This window comes from Typopeltis vanoorti, chromosome 7 (assembly GCF_054136105.1).
Source record: "Typopeltis vanoorti isolate ZY-2024b chromosome 7, IOZ_Tvanoo_1.0, whole genome shotgun sequence".
NCBI classification, from domain to species: Eukaryota; Metazoa; Arthropoda; class Arachnida; order Uropygi; family Thelyphonidae; genus Typopeltis; species Typopeltis vanoorti.
In genome coordinates this window covers 109,271,829-109,297,107 of record NC_143555.1, presented here as the reverse complement: position 1 = coordinate 109,297,107, position 25,279 = coordinate 109,271,829, and the positions used below count along the sequence as shown (strand labels likewise).

The 25,279-nt window shown below is 36.7% G+C and overlaps 1 protein-coding gene across 1 annotated transcript in view; it reads left to right on the top strand.

Moving 5' to 3' along the window:
* Window positions 1–25,279, top strand: part of LOC150104956 (transmembrane protein 184B-like) — a 145,686-nt gene that overhangs the window by 65,451 nt on the left and 54,956 nt on the right. Inside the window, exons 4-5 of the mRNA XM_090395435.1 lie at window positions 5,456–5,546; window positions 15,352–15,427. Coding sequence (XP_090251561.1) covers window positions 5,456–5,546; window positions 15,352–15,427 — 167 coding nt within the window. The remainder of the gene's footprint in view (window positions 1–5,455; window positions 5,547–15,351; window positions 15,428–25,279) is intronic.

Sequence of the window (25,279 nt, the reverse complement as noted above, 5' to 3'; positions counted from 1 at the left end):
CTATAGTCTCAGCAATTTCACGCACTTTGATTCGCCGGGTCATCCAATACCATATCGTGCACTTGATCAATGATTTCTGGTGTTGTTACACTTTATTGGACGTACTTCACGTGGATCATCTTCAAGGCTGGTATGGCCACGTTTAAATTCGGCAGCCCATTTCTTAATTGTTGAAAATGAAGGAGAAGAGTGTCCATAAACTTTTATGAACATCGAATGAATTTCTTTTGGCGTTAAACCTTCTTTTGCAAAGAATTTTATAACTGAATGATACTCAATTTTATCCATTTCAAGGTATACAGACAACATTTTTGCTTCAGACGGCTGTATAAAACAAACTACTTGATAGAATGACTTACAATTTCACATGGATGCTTATGACAGATGTACCAACTTAGGGGAAAAAAAATCTTGCCGATAGTGTTGCCATCTGTGGTCGAGGCTGAGAACTTTTCAAACCACCCTCGTTCCTCATGGCATCCAGGAATTAAACACCTGTTTTTAACCTTTCCTCTTTTATTGATGGAAATTTTTTCACTTGGCTATGCAATCAGTTATATATTTCATTTAATCCTTTATCTAAGTGTAAGCAAATGAAGTTTGTGCTTGAAATATTTTCAGGACTGGGACAACTCGTGGTAAAGGTGGTATAAGTTCTGATCACTTGCCTTAGTATCTCATATCCTTATGTATAATGCTATGAATTATGGAAAGGACACTACCTGGATCAGTTTCGACCTTTATTGAGGTTTCATCAGTGGGAGCTAGACTCAGTGGTGATGATACTAAGGTGGAAGTAATGCAAAAGTCATATCACTATATACCTGTTGCCAAAGGGTGTCAACACCTTATTATTAAAATTCTCTGGATTAGAGATAGTTGATGGAAGTTTTTTCACTTGGCTATGCTCTACCAATTATATATTTGGTTTAATCCTTTATCAACTTTTACCACCTTTACCATGAGTTGCCCCTGTCCTGAAAATATTTTGGGCGCAAACTTTGTTTGCTTACACTTGGATAAAGGATTAAACCAAATATGTAATTGGTAGCATAGCCAAGTGAAAAACTTCCATCAACTATCACTAATCCAGAGAATTTTAATAATGAGGTGTTGACACCTTTTGGCAACTAGTATATGATGATACTTTTGCATTACTTCCACCTTAGTATCACCACCTCTGGGTCTAGCTCCCACTGACGAGACCTCAATAAAGGTAGAAACCAGTCTGGGTAGTGATCCTTTCCATAATGCATTGCATTATATATACCCATAAGTATATGTGCTTTGCATTATGGGATACTAAGGCAACTGATCAGAACTTATACCACCTTTACCATGAGTTGCCCCAGTCCTGAAAATATTTCAGGTGCAAACTTTGTTTGCTTACACTTGGATAAAGGATTAAACCAAATATGTAATTTCCTCTTTTATTCTTTGACCACATCTTCTGGACCATCAACACAGAAGATCTTGGTTTTAACATTAGACCATCCACCCACACCGTGCAAATAACTGATCTTAGCTTTGCTGATGATGATGTACTTATTGATACAGAACCAATAAATGCACAAAAACATCCTGGTCTACCTGAGGCACAGGCTAAACTTATTGGTCTGCAGATCAACATCCAAAAGTCCAAATTATTCTCAATAGGTTGTTTATACTTCATATCAACAATAAACCCTTAAAAAGAGTAAAGTACTTTCAATATTTTCCATATTTGGATCATACATCAGCAATACAGAAAATGATATCAGAAAACGTAAACAGCTGGCTCTAGTTTTCCATAACAAACACCGCCCCATCTGGAAATCTTCATTAGTATCATTAAAGACAAAAATAAGACCTATACCATGTAACCAGTAGATCCATCTTCTTGTATGGTTCTCAAATTTGGACAATAAGCACCTAAAAAACTACAGATCTAATTAACTTCTTTGGAACTGCATGTCTCAGACTGATCCTTGGATACACCTGGATGGACCGCATCACTAACTCTGCTGTGCTAAATCTGGCTAAGCAAGAACCACTTGTCAGTATAGTAAAAAAACTACAACTCAGATGACTTGGGCATCAACTCAGATTTCCTGAAGTCTTGCCCATTTTGGAATCCCTCATACTGTACAAACCAGAAGATGGCAAACACAGTAGAGGAAGACCCATGCAAACAATTTTGGCAATACATATGCAAAACCATCAGTAGGCTGAACTGCAAAATTCCATCTGACATCTACCAGTTAGCTCAAGATAGAGAGACTTGGAAGACCATAATTTGCAATATTTAATTTTTAACATAAATCTCTTTTCCCTTTTCATTGTATCATATTGTGAATAAACTATGTATGTATTCTGTTCAAGCTTAATTATCTCTGCACACACAACATTCTTCTATTTTAACAATGTCCAGTTCCTTTTTTTGATATTTCCATTTTTAATGATTTTGATGCTTTCATTCTCTAAATTTTCTCAACTTTCATTTTTTAATAATTTTCAGATCCATAAATTAAATGGAGGGAGAGTACTCTTGTTCCCATCCACAAGGGTAAAGGGGATGCACAAGACTGTAAAAATTACAGAGGAATAAAGTTGATGTCCCACACAATGAAGATCCTAGAAAGGGTTCTTGATGGTAGATTGAGGGAGGAGGTGGAGATTGCAAAGGAACAATTTGGCTTCATGCCTAGTAGATCAAAAACAGATGCTATCTTTGGGTTACGACAGATGATGGAAAATTATCGAGAGAAACAAAGGGAGCTACATCTGGTATTTATTGATCTGGAGAAAGCATACGATAGAGTGCCAAGGCAAGAAGTCTGGAGGTGTCTAAGGGAGAAGAAGGTGCCGGAGAAATATGTCAGGTTGGTGCAGGAAATGTACAGAAATGTGAAGACAAGTGTTCGGACCTGTTTGAGACAGAAAGTTTTCAAGTAACAGTTGGCTTGCATCAAGGGTCAGCATTAAGTCCGTTTCTGTTTAATATTGTGATGGAGGTGGTAACAGAGGAGGTGAGAGAAGATGCACCTTGGACAATGTTGTATGCAGATGACATCTTGCTGTGTGTAGATACAAGAGAAGAAGCGGAAACTAAACTGGAAAGATGGAGAAAAGTACTGGAAGAGAGAGGTATGAGACTGAGCAGAAGTAAGACAGAGTATATGTGTTGCACAGTGGGCGGTGGCCAGGAGACAGACCTGGAGCTGGAAGGAAATGTCATCAGGAAGGTGAGAGACTTTAGATACTTAGGTTCGACAGTGGAAGAAGATGGAGGAGGTGAGAAGGAAGTGGGAGGCAGGATACAAGCAGGTTGGAGGAACTGGAGGGAGATGGCTGGAGTGTTATGTGATAAGAGGGTGCCGATCAATCTGAAAGGCAAAATTTATAGGACAGTAGTGAGGCCAGCTATGACATATGCTATAGAAACTGTGGCCCTGAGGAAAAATAACATCAGCAGGATGGAAGTAGCAGAGATGAGAATGCTTAGGTGGATGTGCGGTGTGACCAGAAAGGATCATCTGAGAAATGACTATGTCAGGGGAACAGTGAAAGTTACGAACTTAGGAGCGAAAATACAGGAGGCAAGGTTGAGATGGTTTGGTCATGTGATGAGGAGGGAGGACGAATATGTGGGAAGAAGGGTCATGCAGATGGATGTGCAAGGAAGGCAGAAGCGTGGGCGGCCAAAGAAGAGATGGAGGGAGCTGGTAGAAGAGGACTTGAAGATGAAGAACTTGGATGTGGTGACAGCCCAAGACAGGAAGGTGTGGAGGAGACTCATAACAAACAGTGATCCCACTTAAGTGGGAGAAGCTGCAGAAGAAGAAGAAGAAGATCCATAAATTAAATTTATGGATCTGTAACACTTGTCAACTCATATAGATTTTTTTATGTCCCTTTTTCTTTTTTTTTTTAGCTTATTTTATATTTTTATTTTCTGTCTTTTTATGTATTTTTGTTGCAGATTTTCATGATAGATTTGTTATACAGATATCATGCATCATACTCCTAAATAAAAAGGAATTTATTTAGGAGCATGATATCTGTATAAGTTAACAGCTGAGTAATATCTCTCATTTTGATATTGCACTTGATGCAACTTTATAATGTTTTCTATATAGATGTTGATTAATAATGGGGTTAATTGTACATCATTGTCTTACATTATGTACAGAAAGATGGTTTGATGCTAAATCAAACCATCTTTCTGTACATTCTTCAATTTTGTAGCTTTCTTAACTTACTGAAGTCTAGGCTATATACTGCACTTTATGATATCCCATTAAAACCTGTATAATTATTGCATTTTAAAGAGCTTTTCTTTTGCCTTTCCCACATCTACAAAACTTAAATACAGATCCATATTTCCATTATTTCTAAATGTAAAGTAAAAACTGGTCCATACAACCCCCTCCCCTTCCTCGCCCTCCATTTGACCCAAACCCAGCTTGTTTTTTTCCAAGTTTTTCTTTAATAGCTTCCATTTTTATTAGCCTCTTTTCTAGAACATTCAGTAAGGAAATCATTCTAATTTTCACATTTAGTTAATTTTGGTTTATTTTGGATATTTACTGCAAGTTCTATTATATTCATCTGGAATTTATTCTTCTGACTCACCTGAATTATGCAGCATTGCTGCTGTAAAAACTTTTATAACTTTCGTTTTGAGTATTTATGGTTGAATAGGATCTGCTCAGCTGCTTCTTGACATTAGATTTTGCCATATTTTTCAATGAATTTTGGCTGCATGTCCATATGGATTGTAGAGCCAGAGTTTTATTGATAGTTATTGTGAATTAACAAGAATTGTTATTTCTCAGATCAAGCAACCTGCTAATAGTGTTGCATTCTAAAATACGAATTTCTCTAGGAAGCAGCATACTGCAAAAAATTTGGAGATTCTGGGAGGTATGCAGCTGTAAAAAAAAAAAAGCTTTTATTGATGATTTTCATACCAAATGTGTTAGCCTGAAGCCTTGTAGCAGATTTATTTAAGAGTACATGACATCATCTGCATAAGTAAACAGCTGAGTTTAATATCTTTGATTTTGATTTGTAAGATTATGTAAGATTGCAAAAATCTTACATAATCATTGATGCACTGTTCTCATTGAAAAATGGGCACTTTTGAACCTGCATTGAAAATATGCTAGCCATTTTGCTAAAATTTTCTTATTTGAATAACAAGGATTCATAGTTTATATAATAATTCACCAATTCTTCAGTCCACCCCCCCCCCCAGGTGGTATATAAGGATGCTGTATGTGTGTAATAGTTTCTTATAGTTAAGAATAAGCAGTAGTGATGAATAAAAACTTTTTATGCTATACCCCTTGAAAGTAGAGTATATTACACTTAATCAGGTTAGATATGTCTTTGGATGTGTTTTTTATATATATATAATATATAAGAAAGAGAGAAGAAGCCCTTAAAATAACATTTTTCTAACTTCTTGCAGCTTTTGTTATTTACAACTTCCTTAGTCTGTGCTATGAATATCTTGGTGGAGAGAGCAACATAATGGCAGAAATAAGGGGGCAACCAATAAAGTAAGTATTAAGAGCTACCAACTCTAATAAATAACTTGATAGATATTTGTATTATATTTTCCAGTAAATTTGAATTTACATTTTAAAAATGAAACGTATCACACTCATCATGTTCCCTTGTTGCTGAGGTTAACTATCAATGTTTGTAATTCTTCTTTCTACCTATTTCTAGTTTGTTAGGTAAAAAGAATGATATTGATTTTTTTGATTGCTGTAGAGTAATGCTTGATGAAAATACTATGATTTATGTAACATTAGACCTTTTATCAGTTAATCTTCCCATATTCTATCTCACTGTTGCTTATTTCTGGCTTTGATTTTGGGCTGTGCTGTTAATTCCACTTTTGATCTTAAATGTAATAGGACTGCTGTAATAAGAGTTGCATGTGTTGCTCTCTGCTGATGGCTGAATTGTTAAATATATGCATTCTCATTTTAAGCATATTTATTTTATTCTTTCTGTTTGAGAATTAGTTCACACTTAACTAATTTATGGTTGAACGGAAAACTTTTCAAACCCACGTACCAAACATGAATTGCAACATTCATTTCTTAGCTTTGTACAGTCATAAAGCTGATAAATGAATTACTGACATCCAGTAATATTTTAACTTAATGTTGTGATAATTTTTTTTTTTTTTTTTTTGGTATGTGGGTTTGAAAAGTTTGATAAATTTCCAATAGACAGAGTACCAGTATCAGCACATATAATCTTTTTCATGACCCCCTGGCAAAATTTTTGCCATGTGCAATGCATAGTTCTCGTTTGGCAAACATTTAAAATTACCGTGTTTGCATTTTTCATAAAAATGGAGAAAAACGAGTTTCGTGCAGTGATAAAATACTTTTATTTGAAGTGGACGGCCATGCAGATCAGAGTCCAGTTAGATGCAGTTCATGGAGATCCCTGCACCAGCATTAAAGACTATTTATTTTTGGATAAATGAGTTTAACCATGGTCGTAAGTCTATCGAAGATGAAGTGTGCTCCGGATGCCCAACTAAGGTCAACTACGAAGGAAATGATTGACAAAATCCATGGTATCGTTATGGAAGACTGCCGAGTGAGATTGCTGAGATTGTAGGCATCTTAACTGAACAGGTTTATAATATCCTGCACGAAAATTGCACATGAAAAAGCTGTGTGTGAGTGCGATGGGTTCTGCGATTGTTGACTGTTGATCAAAAATGCATTCGAAAAGCCATTTCAACGCAGTGTTTGGCGATGTTTAATCGCAATATGCAGGATTTTTTGCATCGATTCATGACTGTATACGAAACTTGGATCCACCACTACACACCTGAGTTCAAGCAGCAATCAAAACAGTGGACAGTGCCCAGTGAAAGAGCACCAAAAAAAGCAAAGACCGTTTTTGTCAGCTGTGAAGGTGATGGCACTGTTTTTGGGATTCCCAAGGAATTATCATGATAGACTATTTGGAAAAGGATAAGACAATAACAGGAGTCTGTTATGTGTCATTGTTGGACCGTTTAAAAGAAGAACTGAAGAAAAAACAGCCAAGATTGGTGCTCCAAAAAAGTGCTCTTTCATCAAGACAGTGCACCATCCCACACATCGGGCGTCGCAATGGCAAAATTGCATGAATTGAGGTTCGATTGGTTCCACATCCACTGTTTTCTCCGGACTTGGTCCTAAACTTAAAAATTTGACTCGGTGGGAAAATATTTTTCTTTGAACAAGGCTATCAGTGACTATTTTGCACAATTTGACAAATCCCACTTTTTAGATGGGATGAAAAAATTGGAAACTTGCTGGACTAAATGTGTAGACCTCAATGGAGACTATGTTGAGAAATAAAGATGATTTTTTCCAAAAAAAATGTGTTTAACTTATTTTTTTACCAAACTTTTCAAACAACCCTTGTAGTGCATAATTACTGTAGATAATGGTAAGAATTTAATAATGATTAAAAAACAACAACAGTAGAATGGTGAATATGTAGTTGCTGACTTCACGAGTAAATCTGTTCCTAGCAAGAATTTATGAATGTCTAGCGTTTCTCTTTTAATTACATAGTTTCAATTTTGTTGATGTTTGATACTTGAAAAAAAGAACTCACAAAGTGAGAACTGCCTGCACTCATTGGCAAATATAAGATTTGTGAAAAGGAAATATTAGCAGCTCCATCTGAGAGATCTTACTAAAGTGATTTAACATTCACAGATTTTCCTTGAATGAATTTATGCTGCTTACTCTATTCCTATATGCAGACAAGTAATTTCACAAATGTGCCGGGACCACAATATGCAAACCCCACATAACCCGGACCAACATGCAGTGTCATCTTCAGTGGTGCTAAGAGCGTGTACAGCGGGATGTGGAAACTTGGAAAGCTGCATTATGGAGTGACGTACCACTACCGAGCAGATAGTTAGATGTAGCAGATGCCTGGCAAATGTCTCTGACCAGAGTGTGTAGCCCCAACTATGAAATTCCGCAGTGGCAATGTGATGGTATGGTCTTTTTTTTCCTGGTTTGGCTTCTGACCACTGTTTGTGGTGCCACGAATATTGAACTCCGAGAGGTATCTGAACATTCTGGACAATACAATGCAATGCTTCCTATTTTGTGGAAGCATTGCAATGCACTGTGTCATAAGGCTAGTTCTGTAACTACTTAGTTTGTAGACATGAACGTCATTTCTTGACTGGCTCCACAGAGCTCTGATCTCATCCTATTGAACATTTGTGATATAAACTGGAGCATTGGGTGAGATCAAGGGATGTCCACCCCACAACCATCTAGACCTCATTATATGTCAACAGGAAGAATGGTCCAAAATTCTCATTAATTGGTATCGTATGACTTGTTGAAAGTATACTCTGTAGGATTGCTGCAGTCATCGCAGCGAAATTATCCTACATCTTATTAAGGTGGGTACCATAACTATATGTTTTTCATACTATGGTGTCTGTTGACTTCTTTCCAAGAAGTGTATTTGTCATATGCCCAGTTATGTCATTTGTCATATTTGTGAAAAAAAGAAAAAAAAGAAATCTGATCCACTGGAAATGTTAATTTTTTTTAAAAAAAAATTTCAGTTACAAATTTCTTGTTGACCAGTATGATAGTTTTGAAATCATTCTTGCTACTGCAGATGTTACTTCCTGCTAAGATCACTCTCATTGGAACAAGTAAAGAAGTGGTCAGTATGAAAACGCATATTGTATTAACATTCTTGTTATTGTAGCAGTTATTAAAGTAATTAATTTTGTCTTAGTTACTGCAGAAATACTTCATCATCTCATCTTCCTTATACCCTCTTTTACCTTGCGGTGTCGAGGGTCCATTGATCATCGGACCTCACTCCGTTTACAGGATAAGGTGGTCAGCCTTATGCCCCGGTTTATCCTATGGCCTGTAGTGTTGAGTTCTCAAGGCCAGTTTGCCTGCTTTGCGGGATGAAAAACCCCAGAATAAACTTGGGAAAAAACTCTGCTGTCCACGCCCAAGACTGGCTAACTTGGCTATGGCTGAGGAAGATCCTTCAGCTCCTCACGTCACCGACGGGAATCGAACCTAGGACACTAACTCCCCAGGCATATGGTTGCGAAGTGCATAGCCACTAGGCTAACCGCGCGGAGAGCAGAAATACTTTTATTTACTTAATTTGGCCATTTAACTGGCTCATCGAGATGAAGTGATCCTAAAAAATTATTAAATTCCGATGAGCAAGAGCAGAATTATTACATATCATTTTGAATTTTGCAGAATACTTCTGTATTCTAGTGGACATAACTATAAGGAGTTAAGATGTGGGATTCACTTACATTGGAAGTAAATTTAATATGATCTCATTTCATTTTCAATACATACAATTAAAGAGAAAATAAAATAGAATGACAGCTGAAAGTTGCTGTGTGTGGGTGTGTGGTATAATACATATTAAATGCAGGAGGACAGCTATTGGAATTCAAAGATGAAATGCTGAAATAGAGGCTAACCTGTTTTTTGTGAAATGTGAATCTGATTCTATTTAATTCTCTGGTAAACGTGGTGTGACTGGCAAGACCTGATTTATCAGAATCAAGGAGCGATAAGCAGATTGATTGAGACCACATCATAAACTCTTGGAAAGATGATTACATTTATTCTCTGGTCATTGTAAGAATGAATGTAATTTGTAAACTGGATGGAAGGAGACTTGAAGGTTTATCTGACATAGAACATCTGTCGAAAGTTTTCTTATCATTTATTGGAAATTCTCGAACATTTGTTAAAAACTCGGATTTCAAGAAAAAGATTGCTGGAATTATATTAAAACCTACAAATATTTTAATTAGTTTAGATGTATTTTCACATTTTATGTGGCACAGATACTACATAACAATTTTCCTCCAAATATTATAAAATTGTTCATGTTTGCTATGAACAGAAGATATTTTTCCTGCCAAGATCAACTATACAAATTGAAGGAACTGTAGTAGGTTTGCCTAGTCTCTCACCTTAGCCAACTATTTTATGGAATATTTAGAACGTATACTTGAGTTCCTCCATTCCCCAAGTCTTCTCTATGGCTTTCACTGATGTTTATGTGTTTTGCAGGTCTGAACTATTATCTGAGCTCAGTTTTTCTTCATGAAATTAATTCATTCTATCCAAAGACAACTTAATAGCAATTTCCGTATTGTATAGAAAAAGAAAACAAGTACATTATGCTGCTTCTCATCATCCATTGCAAGAGCTGGGCATATCAAAACTTTGGAACAACATGAAGTTATTGATAGTTTTAGCCTTCATCTCAGTTCTTAGAAGTTTCTACAGTTTCAATTTCATGTGTCAGAGGTGTCTGAGAAATTTGCCTGACTTCTATGCGATATTAACCTTCAAATCTCCTATCTGGTTTCTAAACTGAATTCATTCTTGCACTTTCCAAAGGATAAATATCTTTCACTTTCTTATCCAGGAGTTTACAGAATTCCTTGCTCATGCAGTCCCCATAATATGAGGGACTGCATGAGCAAGGAATTTTTTAAAAAAAAATTTTTAAATTTTAAGCTTCCTCAGTTTGGGGAAATTATCCTGCTTAATATCTCATCATCATCAAATTCCTGCCATGTACCCTCAAGGGGTGTATAGTTTTGATATCATGTTTAATACCACTTTCCTTCATAATGTGATCCATATAGATAATGAATAACAGAGGGGATAATGTTCATCCTTGTCTCACACCAGATTTAACATCAAAACATCTTCCTGTACTTCCTTCAAATACTAACTGCTGACTTACAACTCAAATAAAGACTACGTATTGCTTGATATAATGCCCCATTGACACCATATAACTGTAGCGTATTGAATAGCTTCTCTCTTGGCACCTTGTCATATGCCATTTCCAAATCGACAAAACTTAAACACAGATCTTTGTTATATTCCCATGATTTCTCAATTATCTGTTGTAAAGTGAAAATCTGATCCTGACAGCCTCTATTTGGCCTGAATCCAGCTTGTTCTTCACCAAGCTTTTCTTCCACAATTCTTCTCAACCGTTTCTCAAGTATACTTGCATAGATCTTGCCAGGAACACTCAGTAGGGAAATACCTCTATAATTCTCACATTCAGTTTTCTTTCCCTTTTTTATATATGGGTACTATGAGAGCTCTACTCCAATCATCGGGAATTCGTCCCTCTGTCCAGGCTTTCTGAACTATGCAGTGCAGCCACTGTAAGACTCATCATCATCATCATCATCAAATTCCTGCCATGTACCCTCAAGGGGTGTACAGGATATGACAGTACTACATGAAAAAATTACATCATTACTAACTTCCTATCTACAATTTTCCTCCAAATCAGTCTGTTACTTGTCAAGACTCCAACATTATCAGATCTTATATTTCTATCGTCTAAGGCACTTTGTACCGTATCAATCCACCTATATCTTGGTCTTCCTCTGGGTCGTTTTCCTGCCAACCTGGCAGAGAACACTTGTTTTGCTAATCTTTCCTCTCCCATTCTATTTAAGTGACCATACCATCTGAGATTAGCTCTGCTAACGCATTCCTGGATGCTGACAATGTCAAGTTCTTTCCTAATATCCTCATTTTTAATATGATATTGCCATTGATGCCATCTGTTCACGCCTCTAATCTTTCTCAGGACTCTCATATCTGCGGTCTCTAGTCTTTGGTCAAGTGTTTTACTTCTGACCCAGCTCTCAGATCCATAAGTTAAAATTGGTTTGAACACAGTCTTGTATACAGCTAATTTAGTGTTCCGACTAATTTCTTTCTTATTCCATATGAATTTATACAATTGACTTCCCACGATACCAGCTTTGCTGATTCTGTTGTCTATTTCTATATTTAGTTTACCATCTTCAGTAAAAATTGTGCCTAAGTAGCTGAAATGTTTTACTTGTTCCACAGGTTCTCCATTCACAACACAGTTGACATTTTCAATGATTCTGCCTATTTTCATTGTCTTTGTCTTTTTATTGCTGACCTTCATACCATATCTATTACAACAGCTATTCAATTTAGTCAGAGAATCTTGCAGACTTGTAGCGGATTTATTTAGAAGTATAACATCATCCGCATAAAGCAAAGAGCTGACATTAACATCTCCAATTTTGATATCAGGTTTAATACCACATTCCTTCATAATGTGATCCATATAGATAATGAATAACAGAGGGGATAATGTACATCCTTGTCTCACACCAGATTTAACATTAAACCATCTTCCTGTACTTCCTTCAATTCTAACTGCTGACTCACAACTCAAATAAAGACTAAGTATTGCTTGATATAATGCCCCATTGACACCATATAACTGTAGCGTATTGAATAGCTTCTCTCTTGGCACCTTATCATATGCCTTTTCCAAATCGACAAAACTTAAATACAGATCTTTGTTATATTCCCATGCTTTCTCGACTATTTGTCGTAAAGTGAAGATCTGATCCTGACAGCCTCTATTTGGCCTGAATCCAGCTTGTTCTTCACCAAGCTTTTCTTCCACAATTCTTCTCAACCGTTTCTCAAGTATACTTGCATAGATCTTGCCAGGAACACTCAGTAGGGAAATACCTCTGTAATTCTCACATTCAGTTTTATTTCCCTTTTTATATATGGGTACTATGAGAGCTCTACTCCAATCATCGGGAATTCGTCCCTCTGTCCAGGCTTTCTGAACTATGCAGTGCAGCCACTGTAAGACTCTTATACCACCATACTTCAGCATTTCTGGTCGAATATCATCTACTCCTGCTGCCTTTCCACATTTCAAGCCTTTGATGGCTTTTTCTACTTCAAGTATGGATATGTATTCCTGACTGCATGCCTGGTCAGTGTTTTTTATCACTGTGCTGTCATCACTGCTTGTTTCATTTAGCAGTTTTTCAAAGTAATTACTCCATACTTCAAGGATATCTTTTTCTCCTGTTTTCATTTCACTTTTATCATCTCTAATTCCTTTTACAGCACTCTTTCCTCCATTCCTAAGCTTCTTCAACAACCTCCAGAATATTTTGCCACCTTCTTGATATTTATTTTCTATATTCTTGCCAAAGTCCTCCCATGACTTTTGTTTAGCTAGTTTTACACACTGTTTAGCTTTCTTACATTTGTCTCTGTATTCTGTAAGAGTAAAAGCTGACTTATTTGCCAGGAACTTTTGATATGCTTTCTTCTTTTCCTTCACTGCCTCTTTAACTTCCTGTGTCCACCAGGGAGTTCTGATTTTTTTATCTTTGCACACAACCTCACCACATGCCTCTCTGGCAGAATCAATCAATGTTTCCTTCAGAGTTTGCCACTGAATCTCCAAGGTTTGATTCCTGTTCTCAAACTCTTTCATTTTCTTTTCAATAATATTTCTGTATTTTAGTCTACAGTTTACATCTGAGAGCTGCTCAACTTTTATTCGCTTTAAAACTTTCTTACATGTTATTCTTTTCAATATGAAATTCAATTTTATCCTGCTCAAGACTAAATAGTGATCACTTCCAATTTCAAATCCTCTGTACACTCTGGTGTCCTGCACCAGGGAGAAAACATCACTATCAACAATAACATAGTCAATGAGACTTTTCTTATTCCTAGCCTCTTCTCTCCATGTGAATTTGTGCACATTTTTATGTTGGAACATGGTGTTAGTAATAACCAGTCCATGTCCTGAGCAGAAATCCAACAGATATTTGCCATTATTATTAGCTTTGCTCTTTTCTCCAAATTTTCCCAAAATATTTTTGTATGTCTCACAATCATTTCCTACTCTACTATTTAGATCCCCAACAAGGACCAACTTTTCCTTTTTCATTGTGGCATTTGCTTTTTCTAAAGCCTCAAAAAATTCCTCCACTTCTACCTTAGTAGAACCTTCTGTGGGACCATAGGCACAAATAAGTCTCATTGTCCAGTTCCCCATTCTCATATTTGCCCACATTACTCTACTTGAGACTGACTGCCATTCAAGAAGATTAGCCTCGTATTTTGTGTTGAATACTATGGCTACTCCTTCTTTTCCTTGATTGTTATTGCCTGAATATAACATTTTGTATTTATTGCTCAGAAAGATCTCGCCAGTTTTTGTCTTTTTTGTTTCAGTCACCCCTATTATGTCGATCTGGTACTTATCTAATTCCTCAGCTAGGTCCATTTCTTTGCCATTGAGGGGTTCTTATGTTGATAGTACCGATCTTTAACTCTGGTGATGTTTAGTTCGGGTGTGCTTTCAGATTTGTTCCAGTAGCTGACTTTTCGCTGTTCACCCTGGTTCCCTGGCGAAAACAAGGAGAGCCTTGTTTAACCGGGCGACGCCCCAGCCGGCATGAAATTTTGTCATGTTGTACCATCATTTTTTATTTTGGTTTAACCAATAAGAATACAATTTGGTTGGCTAAATCCCAAATTGCCAGCCCATCCTCTTTCGTTCAGCATCCAGGTAGATACCCAAGAGGGTGCACCGTGAGAAAGTGAGGATTGGACATTAGGTCAGAAGCCCTGGTCGCTTCTCCGCATTCCTTTAAAGGCTATGTGGAGGTCTCCTCTCAGTTATACAGCTTTGACCCTAATTTTAGTGTCTTTTCTTTGAATTCTGATAGTTACAGATTAAGTGTTATACTTTTTTTGTAATATGTTCTGAAAATGGTTTTGAAATGTGACCAAAAATTCTGCTTGTGTTAAATATTTATTTCCAATGTAAGTTCTGTATTTTAGTTATAGTTACATCATTTTGAGTTGTTTTATAAATAAAAGCAGATTAAAAATAAGTAGTAGTAAATCTTTCATCAATCACTATTGAACTCAAGAAGTGATCCAGAATAAAAATAACTGCATGACTGTATATGCTTATGACAAAATATGCATAGGCTTCACACTCCCTTATAATTGTTTATATATGATACAATTTGAAGTTGTTCGTGGTTAAGTTTTCTATTATTGATATGTTTGTTGTTCTTACTTGAACTAACTATCATAATTATGGTCAAAGAGCTTCATATTGATACTTTTGTAAAAAAAAAAAAAAAAAAAAATCCCTCCATTTTTTCAAAATTTTTAGCTACTTCATGAATCATCGATCCTTTTTTTTATCTTAGGTATTTTGACTATATCATTTTATTTTGCTCTGATATTTCAATTACAAATGGTCCAGTTGAACAAAAATTGAATTGACAAATTTTGATATATATATACTGAATACCAGATTGCCTTCATTTCTGTCCAGTGTAGAATAATTAATACCAGTTTGAAAATATAGCAAAATTTTGTCATGGAAAAAAAAAAAAAATCAATTCAAACTCTTTATTAATTCTTGTGTTTTTTATTTATTTATTTAAAGGTCAAGTTGGTTGTATGGTACATGCTGTTTAGCTGGAAAGACCTACACCATTGGTTTCCTTAGATTTTGCAAACAGGTTAGTTTCACATAATTTTTTTAAGTTGACTTAAGTGATTTTGTGATTTTAATAATTTGTATGAAAAAACTATAATTATTGTTAGATTTTAAGTTATAATAAATATATAATTTTAATGTCACCTTGCTCATTGAGTCATTATCATATACAGATGTTCAGGCATGATGAAATGCTCAGTAGAGAGAAATTCCTCTGTAATTCTCACATTCAGTTGTATGAGTTCTGTGAGAACTCATAAAGATCATTGAAGCACAAAATATAACTTTTCTTGGCCATTTGACAATCCTGACTTCTAGTTGTATGACCTTTGATCACAAAAAGGGTGAATGACTGTTATAAGCATAACATATCTGTAGTAGAAGAAAATGTAAACTACCACTGTCTTATTAATACACTTTGCTTGAGTAGTCAGCATCATAGGGAACCGACCTGACCATTTAAACTAACTGGATCTGATTATAGTTTTGAATTTGAATGTGGAATAAACACTGCACTGATAGGCCTTTGTGTGAGAGAGAAGTCACCTTGTGTCCCTGTTTGCTTTGGCCACCTGATTTGGGTAGACACACACACACAGGATGCTCTTTCAATATCAGCTGGTAACTAATTAGGAACAGAGGCCATTGCAGATGCTTGGATTCCACTGCTTTTGGAAGTATCACCATACTTCAACTGACCTGTCATTAGCAAATTGGTTTATGTGGTTTAAACTAAAGGAGCTCGAAGATAGTTAATTGCTGTATATCTGTGATTAAAGGACTGATTTTGTTAGGTCTTGGAGCAAAAAATCAATTTTCTATGGACCTAGTCAAGACTTTTCTTTCCATAGGGACCTGGGAACTTTCATGGAGTCCTAAGACCGATTGTGGGAGAACCAAACTATCAACACAATATCTATCATACCTCTCCTTGAAACCATTAACATACAAAACACTCACAAATGACTCAGGCAATCCATTCCATTCATTCCCCACTCTCCAAGTGAAAAATTTAGTCCTCATGCCCTTGTTAACTACACTCTTACTTGAGTGGATGACTTTTGTTCTGCTCCCTATAGCCAAGAACTCATCCTTATTGTGGGATGAGTTGTTTATTATTACACATAGAAAAATTAACTTCTCTTTTATGATCATCGTAGTTTTTAAACTGGTAACTATTTTGCTTGTATAACAGTTGGAAAATTTTATGTACAAAGCACATGATTTCCCGTGTTGGTGACCAATTCGTACATCGCCTTATTTCTTTCTCCACTTCAACATGAATTAACTCTTCTTGGCAGTTTGCCAATGACAGCTCTCGTTTCTGTGGTCGGACAGTAATCCTGTGAGCTACCCTGTCTACTTTAGCATTATGCCCTCTAAACTTCAATTCTCTATCTACTACTACCCTCAAATCCCTGGGTTTATCATTTTCCTGGATTACAGTTCCCTCCATGTAATATACAACTTATAATCTTTGTATCCCAAAATGCAGAACTTTACACTTTTCCACATTAAATTGAGATCCATTATGTTTTGCCCATGCTGTCAGCCTATTTAAATCATCCTTCAAGCTCTCTACATAACCTTAATTAACTATTATATACCCAATAAACATGGAATAAACACTGCACTGATAGGCCTTTATGAAAGAGAAGCCACCTTCTTTCTGTTTGCCTTGGCTAACTGACTTGGGTAGGCTGACACAAGATTGAACCAAAACTTTATTACTTGATGTCCTCAAAAGTATTTCACAGGTACAAGTCAGGAGGTCACTTGAGGGTCAAAGCCAGATAAACTGGGAGGGGAACCTCCACATGCCTGTCAGGAATGCAGAGAACCAACTGAGACTGCTGACCTAATGTCCAATCCTAATTTTCATGTGGTGCGACCTAATGTCCAGTCCTAATTTTCATGTGGTGCACCCCATTAGTAGATGTCTATTGGTGCTGAATGAAGGAGATGGGCTGGCAATTTGGGACTTAACTGATCAAACTGTACTCTCTCTATTGGTTAAATCACACAGAAAAACAAGCTCCAACTCAACATCTAGAAGAAGATGAATAAACCAATCAAAAAAACTGAAGATAGTAACCATCAATATAAGGAATATTAATGGAAAGATTAATATTCTTGCAGAAGAATTGTTAAGGTACCATGTGGGCATAGTTGACATGACTGAGACAAAGAAGACAAAAAAAAGTGAGATCTTACTAAATAATAGGAAAGGAAGGAGTAGCTATAGCATTCAACACCATGATGATGATAAACTGCTTGATTGGAAGGCAGTTTCAAGTAGAGTGATGTGGGCACACTTCAAAATGGGGAAATGAACAGTAAAACTTATTTGTGCCGTTGTCTTACAGAAGTCCTTCTAAGGAAAATGTGGAAGAATTTTTCAACTCATTAGAACATGCAGCTGACATAAAGAAAATGAGGAAAGTGGTCCTTGGAGATCTAAATAGTAGAATAGGAAATGAATCCCACCAGGCATATAGGAACATTTTGAGAAAAGGGCAAAGCTAATAATAAAGGTAAGTATTTGCTGGATTTCTGCTCAGGACACGGACTAGTCATTACTGGCACCATCATCATCATCATCATCATCAAATTCCTGCCATGTACCCTCAAGGGGTGTACAGGATATGACAGTACTACATGAAAAAATTACATCATTACTAACTTCCTATCTACAATTTTCCTCCAAATCAGTCTGTTACTTGTCAAGACTCCAACATTATCAGATCTTATATTTCTATCGTCTAAGGCACTTTGTACCGTATCAATCCACCTATATCTTGGTCTTCCTCTGGGTCGTTTTCCTGCCAACCTGGCAGAGAACACTTGTTTTGCTAATCTTTCCTCTCCCATTCTATTTAAGTGACCATACCATCTGAGATTAGCTCTGCTAACGCATTCCTGGATGCTGACAATGTCAAGTTCTTTCCTAATATCCTCATTTTTAATATGATATTGCCATTGATGCCATCTGTTCACGCCTCTAATCTTTCTCAGGACTCTCATATCTGCGGTCTCTAGTCTTTGGTCAAGTGTTTTACTTCTGACCCAGCTCTCAGATCCATAAGTTAAAATTGGTTTGAACACAGTCTTGTATACAGCTAATTCAGTGTTCCGACTAATTTCTTTCTTATTCCATATGAATTTATTCAATTGACTTCCCACGATACCACTTTGCTGATTCTGTTGTCTATTTCTATATTTAGTTTACCATCTTCAGTAAATATTGTGCCTAAGTAGCTGAAATGTTTTACTTGTTCCACAGGTTCTCCATTCACAACACAGTTGACATTTTCAATGATTCTGCCTATTTTCATTGTCTTTGTCTTTTTATTGCTGATCTTCATACCATATCTATTACAACAGCTATTCAATTTAGTCAGAGAATCTTGCAGACTTGTAGCGGATTTATTTAAAAGTATAACATCATCCGCATAAAGCAAAGAGCTGACATTAACATCTCCAATTTTGATATCAGGTTTAATACCACATTCCTTCATAATGTGATCCATATAGATAATGAATAACAGAGGGGATAATGTACATCCTTGTCTCACACCAGATTTAACATTAAACCATCTTCCTGTACTTCCTTCAATTCTAACTGCTGACTCACAACTCAAATAAAGACTAAGTATTGCTTGATATAATGCCCCATTGACACCATATAACTGCAGCGTATTGAATAGCTTCTCTCTTGGCACCTTGTCATATGCCTTTTCCAAATCGACAAAACTTAAATACAGATCTTTGTTATATTCCCATGCTTTCTCGACTATTTGTCGTAAAGTGAAGATCTGATCCTGACAGCCTCTATTTGGCCTGAATCCAGCTTGTTCTTCACCAAGCTTTTCTTCCACAATTCTTCTCAACCGTTTCTCAAGTATACTTGCATAGATCTTGCCAGGAACACTCAGTAGGGAAATACCTCTGTAATTCTCACATTCAGTTTTATTTCCCTTTTTATATATGGGTACTATGAGAGCTTTACTCCAATCATCGGGAATTCGTCCCTCTGTCCAGGCTTTCTGAACTATGCAGTGCAGCCACTGTAAGACTCTTATACCACCATACTTCAGCATTTCTGGTCGAATATCATCTACTCCTGCTGCCTTTCCACATTTCAAGCCTTTGATGGCTTTTTCTACTTCAAGTATGGATATGTATTCCTGACTGCATGCCTGGTCAGTGTTTTTTATCACTGTGCTGTCATCACTGCTTGTTTCATTTAGCAGTTTTTCAAAGTAATTACTCCATACTTCAAGGATATCTTTTTCTCCTGTTTTCATTTCACTTTTATCATCTCTAATTCCTTTTACAGCACTCTTTCCTCCATTCCTAAGCTTCTTCAACAACCTCCAGAATATTTTGCCACCTTCTTGATATTTATTTTCTATATTCTTGCCAAAGTCCTCCCATGACTTTTGTTTAGCTAGTTTTACACACTGTTTAGCTTTCTTACATTTGTCTCTGTATTCTGTAAGAGTAAAAGCTGACTTATTTGCCAGGAACTTTTGATATGCTTTCTTCTTTTCCTTCACTGCCTCTTTAACTTCCTGTGTCCACCAGGGAGTTCTGATTTTTTTATCTTTGCACAAAACCTCACCACATGCCTCTCTGGCAGAATCAATCAATGTTTCCTTCAGAGTTTGCCACTGAATCTCCAAGGTTTGATTCCTGTTCTCAAACTCTTTCATTTTCTTTTCAATAATATTTCTGTATTTTAGTCTACAGTTTACATCTGAGAGCTGCTGAACTTTTATTCGCTTTAAAACTTTCTTACATGTTATTCTTTTCAATATGAAATTCAATTTTATCCTGCTCAAGACTAAATAGTGATCACTTCCAATTTCAAATCCTCTGTACACTCTGGTGTCCTGCACCAGGGAGAAAACATCACTATCAACAATAACATAGTCAATGAGACTTTTCTTATTCCTAGCCTCTTCTCTCCATGTGAATTTGTGCACATTTTTATGTTGGAACATGGTGTTAGTAATAACCAGTGCATGTCCTGAGCAGAAATCCAACAGATATTTGCCATTATTATTAGCTTTGCTCTTTTCTCCAAATTTTCCCAAAATATTTTTGTATGTCTCACAATCATTTCCTACTCTACTATTTAGATCCCCAACAAGGACCAACTTTTCCCTTTTCATTGTGTCAGTTGCTTTTTCTAAAGCCTCAAAAAATTCCTCCACTTCTACCTTAGTAGAACCTTCTGTGGGACCATAGGCACAAATAAGTCTCATTGTCCAGTTCCCCATTCTCATATTTGCCCACATTACTCTACTTGAGACTGCCTGCCATTCAAGAAGATTAGCCTCGTATTTTGTGTTGAATACTATGGCTACTCCTTCTTTTCCTTGATTGTTATTGCCTGAATATAACATTTTGTATTTATTGCTCAGAAAGATCTCACCAGTTTTGGTCTTTTTTGTTTCAGTCACCCCTATTATGTCGATCTGGTACTTATCTAATTCCTCAGCTAGCTCCATTTCTTTGCCATTCAGGCTTCTTACGTTGATAGTACCGATCTTTAACTCTGGTGATGTTGAGTTGGGGTTTGTTTTCAGATTTGTTCCAGTAGCTGACTTTTCGCTGTTCGCCCTGGTTCCCTGGCGAAAACAACGGGGGCCTTGTTTAACCGGGCGATGCCCCAGCCGGCATGAAATTTTGTCATGTTGTACCATCATTTTTTATTTTGGTTTAACCAATAAGAATACAATTTGGTCGGCTAAATCCCAAATTGCCAGCCCATCCTCGTTCGTTCAGTATCATAGTAGATACCCAACAGGGTGCACCACGAGAAGGTGAGGATTGGACATTAGGTCAGAAGCCCTGGTTGGTTCTCCGCATTCCTTTAAAGGCTATGTGGAGGTCTCCTCTCAGTTATACAGCTTTGACCCTTAAGCACTCCTTGACCCTTAAGCACCCCCAATTTCTAATATAAATATGTGCACCACTTCACATGGAGAGAAGACACGAGAAATAAGAAAAGCCTCATTGACTGCGTCATTGTTGATGGTGATATCTTCATGCTAGTTCAAGATACAAGAGTGTATAGAAGATTCGAAATTGGAAGTGACCATTACTTAGTGCTAAGCAGGATCAAAATGGAAATTTTAAAAAAGAATTAAAGTTGAGCAGCTTTTACTGGTAAACTGTACACTTGACTATACAAACATTATAGAAGAAAATTTGAAGCAGTTTGAAAACAAGAACCAAACCTTGGGGTCTTAGTAGCAAACTCTGAAGAAGACATATGGATAGAAAAAAAAGAAGAATCCCATGGTGAACACAAGAAGTTACAGAAGCAGTCTTGGAAAAGAATAAAGCATGCCGAAAGTTCTTGGGAAATAAATTGGCAAATGCCCTAAAAGAATACAAGGGAAAATGTATGAGAGCTAAGCTATGTGCGAAAATAGCTAAACAAAAGTCATGGGAAGATTTTGGTAAGGAAGGTGGCAAAATGTTCTGGAGGCCATTGAAAAAGCTTAGAAATGGAAGAAAGAATACTGTAAAAGGAATCAAAGATGATAAAGGCGACATGAATACTGAAGATAAGGATATCTTAGATGTCTAGAGTAATTACTTGGAAAGACTGCTAAACAAAACAACCAGTGAGAGAACCATACTAGAGTCTTTTAAAGAGAAATGCAGAGAGGAGTACATATCGGTACCTGAGGCCATCAAAAACTTGAAATGTAGAAAGGCAGCTGGAGTAGATGATATTTGACTAGAAATGCTCAAGTATGATGGTATAAATGTTTTGCAATGGTAGCTCATCCATAAGGGCTGCAGGGCTGCAGTCCCTCCAGTATAAAATGAAAGTTCCTGTTTAATTATCACCGTTCTTAAATTTTTATATATTTATCTAAAAACTGTTATTTTCTTGTTTATATAATTCATTTTGTAGCAATAGTTGTATTTTGCAATAGTCAATGTGCTGGGTGGGCTAGTATCACTACTGGCTAGTATACTAAATGCTGGAGCTGCATTCAGTTCAGACTGCACCAAACCTCTGCCTAGTGGGGATAATGCATGATTTATGTGCAGTTTGGGCTGGTAGCTTTGCAGCCCCACCACCATCACCACTACAAATCCTTACAAGTTGCCACTGGTGGCTAGCATTGCATAATTCAGAGAGCCTAGTGAGAAGGTCGAATTCCAGATGATTGGAATAGAGCTCTCATAGTTCCCATCTATAAAAAAGGGAATAAAGCTGAATGTGAGAATTACAGAGGAATTTCTCTACTAAGTGTTCCAGTAAGATTTATGTATTTCAAGTACGCAAACATACTTGAAAAGAGGTTGAGAAAGATTGTGGAAGAGAAACTTGGAGAAGAACAAGCTGGATTCAGGCCAAATAGAGGTTGTCAAGATCAAATTTTTACTTTACGGCAATTGAAAAATCATGAATATGATTTCTTTTCCTGTTTTGCCTTTTTTGTGATTTAGAAAAAGTATTTGACAGAGAAATGTTTTTCAAAAGACTACAATTATACATGGTAAATGGAACATTGTGCAGAGCAACACATGGTCTATATTTAAATTGTAAGTCAGCAGTCAGGGGTTGCATAAGGGTCAAAGCTATATAACTGAAAGGAGACCTCCACATAGCCTTTAAAGGAATGCAGAGAACCGACCAGGGCTTCTGACCTAATGTCCAATCCTCACCTTCTCATGGTGCACCCTGTTGGGTATCTACCAGGATACTGAATGAACAAGGATGGGCTGGCAATTTGGGATTTAGCTAACCAAATTGTATTCTTATTGGCTTAAACATAAGAAAGAAATTAGTCGGAACACTAAATTAGCTGTATACAAGACTGTGTTCAAACCAATTTTAACTTATGGATCTGAGAGCTGGGTCAGAAGTAAAACACTTGACCAAAGACTAGAGACCGCAGATATGAGAGTCCTGAGAAAGATTAGAGGCGTGAACAGATGGCATCAATGGCAATATCATATTAAAAATGAGGATATTAGGAAAGAACTTGACATTGTTAGCATCCAGGAATGCGTTAGCAGAGCTAATCTCAGATGGTATGGTCACTTAAATAGAATGGGAGAGGAAAGATTAGCAAAACAAGTGTTCTCTGCCAGGTTGGCAGGAAAACGACCCAGAGGAAGACCAAGATATAGGTGGATTGATACGGTACAAAGTGCCTTAGACGATAGAAATATAAGATCTGATAATGTTGGAGTCTTGACAAGTAACAGACTGATTTGGAGGAAAATTGTAGATAGGAAGTTAGTAATGATGTAATTTTTTCATGTAGTACTGTCATATCCTGTACACCCCTTGAGGGTACATGGCAGGAATTTGATGATGATGATGATGATGATTGGCTTAAACCAAAATACAAGATGATGGTAAAACATGACAAAATTTCAGGCCGACTGGGGCGTCGCCTGGTTAAACAAGGCTCTCGTTGTTTACGCCAGGGAACCAGGGCGAACAGCGAAAAGTCAGCTACTGGAACAAATCTGAAAGCACACCCCAACTCAACATTACCAGAGTTAAAGATCGGTACTGTCAACATAAGAACCCCTCAATGGCAAAGAAATGGAGCTAGCTGAGGAATTAGATAAGTACCAGATCGACATAATAGGGGTGACTGAAACAAAAAAGACAAAAACTGGTGAGATCTTTCTGAGCAATAAATACAAAATGTTATATTCAGGCAATGACAATCAAGGAAAAGAAGGAGTAGCCATAGTATTCAACACAAAATACGAGGCTAATCTTCTTGAATGGCAGGCAGTCTCAAGTAGAGTGATATGGAAAATATCAGAATGGGGAACTGGACAATGAGACTTATTTGTGCCTATGGTCCCACAGAAGGTTCTACTAAGGTAGTGGAGGAATTTTTTGATGCTCTAGAAAAAGCAACTGACACAATGAAAAAGGAAAAATTGGTCCTTGTTGGGGATCTAAATAGCAGAGTAGGAAATGATTGTGAGATATACAAAAATATTTTGGGAAAATTTGGAGAAAAGAGCAAAGCCAATAATAATGGCAAATACATGTTGGATTTCTGCTCAGGACATGGACTGGTTATTACTAACACCATACTCCAACATAAAAATTTGCACAAATTCACATGGAGAGAAGAGGCAAGGAATAAGAAAAGTCTCATTGACTATGTTATTGTTGATAGTGATGTTTTCTCCCTGGTGCAGGACACCAGAGTGTACAGAGGATTTGAAGTTGGAAGCGATCACTATTTAGTCTTGAGCAAAATAAAATTGAATTTCATATTGAAAAGAATAACATGTAAGAAAATTTTAAAGTGAATAAAAGTTGAGCAGCTCTCAGATATGAACTGTAGACTAAAATACACAAAAATTATTGAAGAAAAAATAAAAGCGTTTCAGAACAGGAACCAAGCCTTGGAGATTCAGTGGCAAGCCTTGAAGAAAACCCTGATTGATTCAGCCAGAGAGGCATGTGATGAGGTTGTCTGCAAGGATAGAAAATCAGAACTCCATGGTGGACATAAAGAGGCAGTGAAGGAAAAGAAGGAAGCATATCAAAAGTTCCTGGCAAGTAAGTCAGCTTGTGCTCTTCGAGAATACAGAGACAAATGTAAGAAAGCTAAACACTGTATAAAACTAGCTAAACAAAAGTCATGGGAGGACTTTCGCAAGAACATAGAAAATAAATATCAAGGTGGTAAGATATTCTGGAGGTTGTTGAAGAAGCTTAGAAATGGAGAAAGAGTGCTGTAAAAGTTGTTAGAGATGATAATGGTGACATGAAAACAGGAGAAAAAGATATCCTTGAAGTATGGAGTAATTACTTCGAAAAATTGCTAAATGAAACAAGCAGTGATGACAGCACAGTGGT